Raw genomic sequence first — 12,107 nt, forward strand, 5'->3', positions numbered from 1 at the left:
GCACATCACTTAGCCTTGCAAGCATTGCAACTAATGAGTTAGTTGCGGGATGATGTATTACAGAACGAGTAAAGAGACTTGCCGGTAACGAGATTGAACTAGGTATAGGATACCGACGATCGAATCTCGGGCAAGTAACATACCGATGACAAAGGGAACAACGTATGTTGTTATGCGGTCTGACCGATAAAAGATCTTCGTAGAATATGTAGGAGCCAATATGAGCATCCAGGTTCCGCTATTGGTTATTGACCGGAGACGTGTCTCGGTCATGTCTACATTGTTCTTGAACCCGTAGGGTCCGCACGCTTAAGGTTATGATGACAGTTATATTATGAGTTTATGCATTTTGATGTACCGAAGGTTGTTCGGAGTCCCGGATGTGATCACGGACATGACGAGGAGTCTCGAAATGGTCGAGACATAAAGATTGATATATTGGAAGCCTATGTTTGGATATCAGAAGTGTTCCGGATGAAATCGGGATTTTACCGGAGTACCGGGAGGTTACTGGAACCCCCCGAGAGCTATATGGGCCTTAGTGGGCCTTAGTGGAAGAAGAGGAGAGGCGGCCAGGGCTGGGCCGCGCGCCCCTCCCCCCTAGTCCGAATAGGACAAGGAGAGAGGGGGCCGGCGCCCCCCTCCTTCTCTCTCTCTCTTTTCCCACCTCGCGAATCCTATTCCAACTAGGAAAGGGGAGGAGTCCTACTCCCAGAGGGAGTAGGCTCCTCCTGGCGCGCCCTATGATGGCCGGCCGGCCTCCCCCTCTTGAACCTTTATATACGGAGGCAGGGGCACCCCTAGAGACACAAGTTGATCCACGTGATCATATTCTTAGCCGTGTGCGGTGCCCCCTTCCACCATAGTCTTCGATAATATTGTAGCGGTGCTTAGGCGAAGCCCTGCGACAGTAGTACATCAAGATCGTCACCACGCCGTCGTGCTGACGGAACTCTTCCCTGACACTTTGCTGGATCGGAGTCCGGAGATCGTCATCGAGTTGAACATGTGCTAGAACTCGGAGGTGCCGTAGTTTCGGTGCTTGATCGGTCGGGCCGTGAAGACGTACGACTACATCAACCAAGTTAACGCTTCCGTTGTCGATCTACAAGGGTACGTAGATCACACTCTCCCCCTCTCGTTGCTATGCATCATCATGATCTTGCGTGTGCATAGGAAAATTTTTGAAATTACTATGTTCCCCAACAGTGGCATCCGAGCCTAGGTTTTATATGTTAATGTTATATGCACGAGTAGAACACAAGTGAGTTGTGGGCGATATAAGTCATACTGCTTACCAGCATGTCATACTTTGGTTCGGCGGTATTGTTGGACGAAGCGGCCCGGACCGGCATTACGCGTACGCTTACGCGAGACCGGTTCTCCCGACGTGCTTTGCACATAGGTGGCTTGCGGGTGACAGTTTCTCCAACTTTAGTTGAACCGAGTGTGGCTACGCCCGGTCCTTGTGAAGGTTAAAACAGCACCAACTTGACAAACTATCGTTGTGGTTTTGATGCGTAGGTAAGATTGGTTCTTGCTTAAGCCCGTAGCAGCCACGTAAAACATGCAACAACAAAGTAGAGGACGTCTAACTTGTTTTTGCAGGGCATGTTGTGATGTGATATGGTCAAGACATGATGCTAGATTTTATTGTATGAGATGATCATATTTTGTAACCAAGTTATCGGCAACTGGCAGGAGCCATATGGTTGTCGATTTATTGTATGCAATGCAATCGCGCTGTAATGCTTTACTTTATCACTAAGCGGTAGCGATAGTCGTGGAAGCATAAGATTGGCGAGACGACAACGATGCTACGATGGAGATCAAGGTGTCACGCCGGTGACGATGGCGATCATGACGGTGCTTCGGACATGGAGATCACAAGCACAAGATGATGATGGCCATATCATATCACTTATATTGATTGCATGTGATGTTTATCTTTTATGCATCTTATCTTGCTTTGATTGACGGTAGCATTATAAGATGATCTCTCACTAAATTATCAAGAAGTGTTCTCCCTGAGTATGCACCGTTGCGAAAGTTCTTCGTGCTGAGACACCACGTGATGATCGGGTGTGATAGGCTCTACGTTCAAATACAACGGGTGCAAAACAGTTGCACACGCGGAATACTCAGGTTATACTTGACGAGCCAAGCATATACAGATATGGCCTCGGAACACAGAGACCGAAAGGTCGAGCGTGAATCATATAGTAGATATGATCAACATAGTGATGTTCACCAATGAAACTACTCCATCTCACGTGATGATCGGACATGGTTTAGTTGATTTGGATCATGTAATCACTTAAAGGATTAGAGGGATGTCTATCTAAGTGGGAGTTCTTTAAGTAATATGATTAATTGAACCTAAATTTATCATGAACTTAGTACCTGATAGTATCTTGCTTGTTTATGTATGATTGTAGATAAATGGCCCGTGCTGTTGTTCCGTTGAATTTTAATGCGTTCCTTGAGAAAGCAAAGTTGAAAGCTGATGGTAGCAATTACACGGACTGGGTCCGTAACTTGAGAATTATCCTCATTGCTGCACAGAAGAATTACGTCCTGGAAGCACCGCTAGGTGCCAGGCCTGCTGCTGGAGCAACACCAGATGTTGTGAACGTCTGGCAGAGCAAAGCTGATGACTACTCGATAGTTCAGTGTGCCATGCTTTACGGCTTAGAACCGGGACTTCAACGACATTTTGAACGTCATGGAGCATATGAGATGTTCCAGGAGTTGAAGTTAATATTTCAAGCAAATGCCCGGATTGAGAGATATGAAGTCTCCAATAAGTTCTATAGCTGCAAGATGGAGGAGAACAGTTCTGTCAGTGAGCATATACTCAAAATGTATGGGTATAATAATCACTTGATTCAGATGGGAGTTAATCTTCCAGATGATTGCGTCATTGACAGAATTCTCCAATCACTGCCACCAAGCTACAAGAGCTTCGTGATGAACTATAATATGCAAGGGGTGAATAAGACTATTCCCGAGCTCTTCGCAATGCTGAAAGCTGCGGAGGTAGAAATCAAAAAGGAGCATCAAGTGTTGATGGTCAACAAGACCACTAGTTTCAAGAAAAAGGGCAAAGGGAAGAAGAAGGGGAACTTCAAGAAGAACAGCAAGCAAGTTGCTGCTTAAGAGAAGAAACCCAAGTCTGGACTTAAGCCTGAAACTGAGTGCTTCTACTGCAAGCAGACTGGTCACTGGAAGCGGAACTGCCCCAAGTATTTGGCGGATAAGAAGGATGGCAAGGTGAACAAAGGTATATGTGATATACATGTTATTGATGTGTACCTTACTAATGCTCGCAGTAGCACCTGGGTATTTGATATTGGTTCTGTTGCTAATATTTGCAACTCAAAACAGGGACTACGAATTAAGCGAAGATTGGCTAAGGACGAGGTGACGATGCGCGTGGGAAACGGTTCCAAAGTCGATGTGATCACGGTCGGCACGCTACCTCTACATCTACCTTCGGGATTAATATTAGACCTAAATAATTGTTATTGGTGCCAGCGTTAAGCATGAAAATTATATCTGGATCTTGTTTGATGCGATACGGTTATTCATTTAAATCAGAGAATAATGGTTGTTCTATTTATATGAATAATATCTTTTATGGTCATGCACCCTTGAAGAGTGGTCTATTCTTATTGAATCTCGATAGTAGTAACACACATATTCATAATGTTGAAGCCAAAAGATGCAGAGTTGATAATGATAGTGCAACTTATTTGTGGCACTGCTGTTTAGGTCATATCGGTGTAAAGCGCATGAAGAAACTCCATACTGATGGACTTTTGGAACCACTTGATTGTGAATCACTTGGTACTTGCGAACCGTGCCTCATGGGAAAGATGACTAAAACGCCGTTCTCCGGTACTATGGAGAGAGCAACAGATTTATTGGAAATCATACATACAGATGTATGTGGTCCGATGAATATTGAGGCTCGTGGCAGATATCGTTATTTTCTCACCTTCGCAGATGACTCAAGCAGATATGGGTATATCTACTTAATGAAACATAAGTCTGAAACGTTTGAAAAGTTCAAAGAATTTCAGAGTGAAGTTGAAAATCATCGTAACAAGAAAATAAAGTTTCTACGATCTGATCGTGGAGGAGAATATTTGAGTTACGAGTTTGGTGTACATTTGAAACAATGTGGAATAGTTTCGCAACTCACGCCACCCGGAACACCACAGCGTAATGGTGTGTCCGAACGTCGTAATCGTACTTTACTAGATATGGTGCGATCTATGATGTCTCTTACTGATTTACCGCTGTCGTTTTGGGGTTATGCTTTGGAGACGGCCGCATTCACGTTAAATAGGGCACCATCAAAATCCGTTGAGACGACGCCTTATGAACTATGGTTTGGCAAGAAACCAAAGTTGTCGTTTCTGAAAGTTTGGGGCTGCGATGCTTATGTGAAAAAGCTTCAACCTGATAAGCTCGAACCCAAATCGGAGAAATGTGTCTTCATAGGATATCCAAAGGAGACTATTGGATACACCTTCTATCACAGATCCGAAGGCAAGACTTTTGTTGCTAAGTTCGGAAACTTTCTAGAGAAGGGGTTTCTCTCGAAAGAAGTGAGTGGGAGGAAAGTAGAACTTGACGAGGTAACTGTACCTGCTCCCTTATTGGAAAATAGTGCATCACAGAAAGCTGTTTCTGTGACACCTACACCAATTAGTGAGGAAGCCAATGATAATGATCATGAAACTTCAGAACAAGATACTACTGAACCTCGTAGATCAACCAGAGTGAGATCCGCGCCAGAGTGGTACGGTAATCCAGTTCTAGAAGTCATGCTACTAGATCATGATGAACCTACAAACTATGAAGAAGCGATTGTGAGCCCAGATTCCGCGAAATGGCTTGAAGCCATGAAATCTGAGATGGGATCCATGTATGAGAACAAAGTATGGACTTTGGTTGACTTGCCCAATGATCGGCAAGTAATTGAGAATAAATGGATCTTCAAGAAGAAGACTGACGCCGACGGTAATATTACTGTCTACAAAGCTCGACTTGTCGCAAAAGGGTTTCGGTAAGTTCAAGGGGTTGACTACGATGAGACCTTCTCACCCGTAGCGATGCTTAAGTCTGTCTGAATCATGTTAGCAATTGCCGCATTTTATGATTATGAAATTTGGCAGATGGATGTCAAAACTGCGTTCCTGAATGGATTTCTGGAAGAAGAGTTGTATATGATGCAACCGGAAGGTTTTGTCGATCCAAAGGGAGCTAACAAAGTGTGCAAGCTCCAGCGATCCATTTATGGACTGGTGCAAGCCTCTCGGAGTTGGAATAAACACTTTGATAGTATGATCAAAGCATTTGGTTTTATACAGACTTTTGGAGAAGCCTGTATTTACAAGAAAGTGAGTGGGAGCTCTGTAGCATTTCTGATATTATATGTGGACGACATATTACTGATCGGAAATGATATAGAATTTCTGGATAGCATAAAGGGATACTTGAATAAGAGTTTTTCAATGAAAGACCTCGGTGAAGCTGCTTACATATTAGGCACAAAGATCTATAGAGATAGATCAAGACGTTTAATTGGACTTTCACAAAGCACATACCTTGACAAGATTTTGAAGAAGTTCAAAATGGATCAAGCAAAGAAAGGGTTCTTGCCTGTGTTACAAGGTGTGAAGTTGAGTCAGACTCAATGCCCGACCACTGCAGAAGATAGAGAGAAAATGAAAGATGTTCCCTATGCTTCAGCCATAGGCTCTATCATGTATGCAATGCTATGTACCAGACCTGATGTGTGCCTTCTATAAGTCTAGCAGGGAGGTACCAAAGTAATCCAGGAGTGGATCACTGGACAACGGTCAAGAACATCCTGAAATACCTGAAAAGGACTAAGGATATGTTTCTCGTATATGGAGGTGACAAAGAGCTCATCGTAAACGGTTACGTTGATGCAAGCTTTGACACTGATCCGGATGATTCTAAATCGCAAATCGGATACGTGTTTACATTAAACGGTGGAGCTGTCAGTTGGTGCAGTTCTAAACAAAGCATCGTGGCGGGATCTACGTGTGAAGCGGAATACATAGCTGCTTCGGAAGCAGCAAATGAAGGAGTCTGGGTGAAGGAGTTCATATCCGATCTAGGTGTCATACCTAGTGCATCGGGTCCAATAAAAATCTTTTGTGACAATACTGGTGCAATTGCCTTGGCGAAGAATCCAGATTTCACAAGAGAACCAAGCACATCAAGAGATGCTTCAATTCCATCCGGGATCTAGTCCAGGTGGGATACATAGAGATTTGCAAGATACATACGGATCTGAATGTTGCAGACCCATTGACTAAGCCTCTTCCACGAGCAAAACATGATCAACACCAAGGCTCCATGGGTGTTAGAATCATTACTGTGTAATCTAGATTATTGACTCTAGTGCAAGTGGGAGACTGAAGGAAATATGCCCTAGAGGCAATAATAAAGTTATTATTTATTTCCTTATATCATGATAAAAGTTTATTATTCATGCTAGAATTGTATTAACCGGAAACATAATACATGTGTGAATACATAGACAAACAGAGTGTCACTAGTATGCCTCTACTTGACTAGCTCGTTAATCAAAGATGGTTATGTTTCCTAACCATGGACAAAGAGTTGTTATTTGATTAACGGGATCACATCATTAGTTGAATGATCTGATTAACATACCCATTCCATTAGCTTAGCACCCGATCGTTTAGTATGTTGCTATTGCTTTCTTCATGACTTATACATGTTCCTATGACTATGAGATTATGCAACTCCCGTTTGCTAGAGGAACACTTTGTGTGCTACCAAACGTCACAACGTAACTGGGTGATTATAAAGGAGCTCTACAGGTGTCTCCAAAGGTACATATTGGGTTGGCGTATTTCGAGATTAGGATTTGTCACTCCGATTGTCGGAGAGGTATCTCTGGGCCCTCTCGGTAATGCACATCACTTAAGCCTTGCAAGCATTGCAACTAATGAGTTAGTTGCGGGATGATGTATTACAGAACGAGTAAAGAGACTTGCCGGTAACGAGATTGAACTAGGTATAGGATACCGACGATCGAATCTCGGGCAAGTAACATACCGATGACAAAGGGAACAACATATGTTGTTATGCGGTCTGACCGATAAAAGATCTTCGTAGAATATGTAGGAGCCAATATGAGCATCCAGGTTCCGCTATTGGTTATTGACCGGAGACGTGTCTCGGTCATGTCTACATTGTTCTCGAACCCGTAGGGTCCGCACGCTTAAGGTTATGATGACAGTTATATTATGAGTTTATGCATTTTGATGTACCGAAGGTTGTTCGGAGTCCCGGATGTGATCACGGACATGACGAGGAGTCTCGAAATGGTCGAGACATAAATATTGATATATTGGAAGCCTATGTTTGGATATCGGAAGTGTTCCGGGTGAAATCGGGATTTTACTGGAGTACCGGGAGGTTACCGGAACCCCCCGGGAGCTATATGGGCCTTAGTGGGCCTTAGTGGAAGAAGAGGAGAGGCGGCCAGGGCTGGGCCGCGCGCCCCTCCCCCCTAGTCTGAATAGGACAAGGAGAGAGGGGGTCGGCGCCCCCCTCCTTCTCTCTCTCTCTTTTCCCACCTCGTGAATCCTATTCCAACTAGGAAAGGGGGGGAGTCCTACTCCCAGAGGGAGTAGGACTCCTCCTGGCGCGCCCTATGATGGCCGGTCGGCCTCCCCCTCTTGAACCTTTATATACGGAGGCAGGGGCACCCCTAGAGACACAAGTTGATCCACGTGATCATATTCTTAGCCGTGTGCGGTGCCCCTTCCACCATAGTCCTCGATAATATTGTAGCGGTGCTTAGGCGAAGCCCTGCGACAGTAGTACATCAAGATCGTCATCACGCCGTCGTGCTGACGGAACTCTTCCCCGACACTTTGCTAGATCGGAGTCCGGGGATCGTCATCAAGCTGAGCGTGTGCTAGAACTCGGAGGTGCCGTAGTTTCGGTGCTTGATCGGTTGGGCCGTGAAGACGTACGACTACATCAACCAAGTTAACGCTTCCGTTGTCGATCTACAAGGGTACATAGATCACACTCTCCCCCTCTCGTTGCTATGCATCATCATGATCTTGCGTGTGCGTAGGAAATTTTTTGAAATTACTACGTTCCCCAACATATTTGCATGCTATATATGAATGATTTGTGCTATTTTCTATCCGAAATTTAATAAATTTTATCCGGCTAGTTGAAATGCAGTTTGAAATATATGTTGTTAGAGTTGAATGACCATCTCATGTCTGCTGACTGATTCTTCCTGTGGAATGGACGGTGAGTCCGGTTCGCAGATCAGCGGTAGAGATGCCCTAATTTGGCAAAAAAGAAACATGCTTCCATTTTAAAATTCAGGACATCCGACAAAAACAAAAGAAACCAGTCCCACCACTCTGTGGCATCAAGCCGCACAGAGAAAAACAAGCCACGCAGTGACGATCACGGGTGAGGGCATCTCCAGCCGTTGCCACCCCCCCCCTCCCAGGACGCATAAAAATCGCCCCCTTGGGGCGAGCCGGCGATACAATCGGCGCTGGGGGCGGTTTTGCGCCCAGTCGTCGCCCCAAGCTCGCCCCCAGGCGCCGAAATTGGCCCACTTTGCAGCCCAATTTCGGCGAATAAAGGGCCCATATGGGCGAGAATAGGCCCATATTCGGCGTGGTTTCGCCGTGTCTCGGCGTTCAATTATCAACACAATTATTTCTTATCACATATTTCATCACAGAAAAATCAAATACTTCAACAAAATAGTACAACAACAAATAGTTCAATACAAATTATATAGTTCAACAAATAAAAACTCGTATTTCATCACACGGCGTCCCCCTTGAGCCTCCATAGGTGCTCAATCAGATCTTTCTGCAGTTGATGATGCACCTGTAGGTCTCGGATCTCCTGACGCATACTGAGATAGGCAGTCCAAGTTGCCGGTAGCTGGTGATCAACTTCGGCTAGAGGACCCTGCCTGTAGTATGGTTTAGTGTCAAACATTGGGTCTTCTTGCTCGCTCTTGATGATCATGTTGTGCAAGATGACACAGCAAGTCATAATCTCCCACATTTGATCTTTGGACCAGGTCTGAGCGGGGTACCGAACAACAGCAAATCGAGATTGGAGCACACCAAATGCCCGCTCGACATCCTTCCTGCAAGCCTCCCGAAGCTTCGCAAACCAGGCGTTCTTGCCTCCTGCCACAGGGTTTGAGATCGTCTTCATAAATGTCGACCATCTCGGATAGATGCCGTCAGCTAGATAGTACCCCTTATTGTATTGGTGCCCATTGATCTCGAAGTTCACCGGAGGAGAATGGCCCTCAACGAGCTTGGCAAAAACAGGAGAGCACTGCAGCACGTTGATGTCATTGTGAGTTCCTGGCATACCAAAGAAGGCGTGCCAAATCCAGAGGTCCTGTGTGGCTACCGCCTCAAGCACCACACTGCAACCGCCTTTGGCGCCTTTGTACATCCCCTGCCAACCAAATGGGCAATTCTTCCATTTCCAATGCATGCAGTCGATGCTTCCAAGCATCCCAGGGAATCCTCTTGCTGCATTCTAGGCTAGGATCCGAGCAGTGTCTTTCGCATTGGGTGTTCTCAAGTATTGTGGCCCAAACACTGCCACCACTGCCCGACAGAACTTGTAGAAACACTCTACGCTGGTGGACTCGGCTATGCGCCCATAGTCATCGAGTGAATCACTGGGAGCTCCATATGCAAGCATCCTCATCACTGCCGTGCACTTCTGGATGGAGGTGAATCCAAGAGCGCCAGTGCAATCCATCTTGCACTTGAAGTAGTTGTCGAACTCCCGGATGGAATTCACAATCCTGAGGAAGAGCTTTCGGCTCATCCGATAACGGTGCCGAAATGTTCTCTCGCCATGAAGTGGAGCATTGGCGAAATAGTCGGAGTAGAGCATGCAGTAGCCTTGGAGACGATGCCGGTTCTTTGCTTTCACCCGCCCCGGCGCCGAGCCACCTCGCCGTGGCTTTTCATTGCTCGCCAGCAGCTGGGCGAGGGCGGCGAGCACCATGAGATGCTCTTCTTCTTGGACGTCGGCCGCGGCTTCCTCCTCCAGCAGCGCGGCGAGCTCTTCCTCCTCATCCGCGTCCATCGCCGAGACAGGCAAAACGCCGAACACCTTGCGCTTGGTGGGCGTGTACCCGTCGTTAAACCGTGCCTCCGCGACCGGAAACGGCGGCCGGAAACGCCCAGCTGTTGTGGGAGAGGCTGCCGCGGCGAAGCGCTGCTATTTTCCGACGGGGAATGGCTATCTAGCGGAGTAGGGCGGCGGCCGTCGCCGGGATATAGCTAGTGGTGGCCAAGGGCGCGGGGGGTGCGAGGCGAATCGGGGAAAGAAAACCTTGACTTTTCCCCTGTCGGTGTGGGCCAGGCATGCTTTTCCCTAGCGCCGGAGCCCTCAACTGCTTCCCAGCGCGCCGGGTTCGGCCTGTGACCGCCGAGCGGAAAAAAAGTCCAAACTGACGATTTTCGGCGTCTTAAGAGCACGACTGAACCGTTTTTTCGACGCCGGCGTCGAAAAAGTGGCCTGAGGACATGTTGGATGCATGCAGCAGCCTTCCCTCTGTTCGACCGTGAAGGAGAGAGGGCCTGCCGACATACCACGGTCGACCGTGATATAAACGTGCGACTAATGAATTGTTTTCTCTTACCATCTGAGATCTCCACTCGCTCGCCGGCCGCCTATAAATAGGACCCTCATTTCCACTCTCATGGCAAGCCAGCGCCCAGCACGACACACGCCTCCATTGCTCTCCTCTAAGTTAGCTAGCAAGCTTTGCTCACTTTCACTTGCGACTTGCAAGCTTTGGTCCTGCGACCAATGGCCTCCACCGGGGCGCTCCAGGCGGCGGCCGTCTGCACGTTGCTCCTGTTCGCCGGCCAGCTGCTCCCCACGGCCACGCCGGCGCCGCCGGACAGCTGCGCCCCAGGCGACGCAAAGTGCCTGGCCTGCTATAACAAGTGCGTGGAGCCCTGCCGGCGGGACCCGACCCAGTGCCGTGCGACCCTCCTCTGCGGGCCGAAATGCGCGCAACAGACGTCGAGCCCCCCTTCGCCGCCGCTGCCGTCGCGGGAGAGTGGCAGGTGTGGCCCGACCAACGCAAAGTGCCAGGCCTGCGTGAAGAAGTGCGGGGAAAGATGCCGGCGGGACCCGACGCAGTGCCGTATGACCATGTACTGCGAGCCGGGGTGCGCGATACAGACGGCGAGCCGCCCGCCGGCGAAGGACATTTGCGGCCCAACCAAGGCGAGGTGCCTGTCCTGCGTTAACAAGTGCAGGGAAACGTGCCAGGGGGGCCCGATTAGTTGTGGCGGGCTCCAAGACTGCGAGACAGGATGCACGCACCAGAAGCAGTAGCTGCTACAGTTGAGTTCAAACGGGGGGAGAGCCGAGGCACACGCTCCATGCACTTCCCTTTGTTGGTTTCATGTCATGTCGTCGTGTCGGTCATCGTTGTTGTTTTAGATTTCGTCTAGCCTTGTCATCACACTTGTCATGTCGGTCGTGGTTGTTGTTAGATTTCATCTAGGCTTGTCATCACACTTGTCATGTCGGTCGTTGTTGTTGTTTGTTTTACGTCTAGGCTTCTGTTGCAGCAGTTGCTTCAAAATAAGGGACTGGATAGATCTCATCGATCACCCGTGGGTATCTAAGATGTACTAGCAGAACGCCTGTGCGTTGCTACGGGCTACAATACATATAAATGAATAAAACAAGTGATTAAGGTTGTCTTCAGAGTCGAAGCTCATTTCTTTCTCGTACGTTTGGGCGTGTCCGGGCATCAAACGGGCGACGAACAGGCTCCCAAAATTCAACCGTCCGACAGTTCAGGCTCCCCGAATCCAGATCATATGTAGAGGATAAATGTGGTTGTCTAGACTATTTACCATGTTATCTCAAACACGCGGGTCCAATACAAAAACCCCATCCGACGACACACCCTTGCCTTTTCCTGCCACACTCTCCCCTTCCTACTTGATTTTCGTCATAGTGAAACATTTCTAGCTGGAGCCCTG

The 12,107-nt window shown here is 47.7% G+C and overlaps 1 protein-coding gene across 1 annotated transcript; it reads left to right on the forward strand.

Moving 5' to 3' along the window:
• Positions 1 to 10,821: 10,821 nt before the first annotated feature.
• Positions 10,822 to 11,686, forward strand: LOC123130923 (keratin-associated protein 10-5-like). Its single transcript, XM_044550713.1, has one exon. It carries the CDS (start codon positions 10,912 to 10,914, stop codon positions 11,446 to 11,448), a length of 537 nt encoding a protein of 178 aa, XP_044406648.1. The 5' UTR covers positions 10,822 to 10,911; the 3' UTR covers positions 11,449 to 11,686.
• The last annotated feature ends 421 nt before the right edge of the window (positions 11,687 to 12,107 follow it).

This window comes from Triticum aestivum, chromosome 6A, assembly GCF_018294505.1.
Source record: "Triticum aestivum cultivar Chinese Spring chromosome 6A, IWGSC CS RefSeq v2.1, whole genome shotgun sequence".
In the NCBI taxonomy this organism is placed as follows: domain Eukaryota; kingdom Viridiplantae; phylum Streptophyta; class Magnoliopsida; order Poales; family Poaceae; genus Triticum; species Triticum aestivum.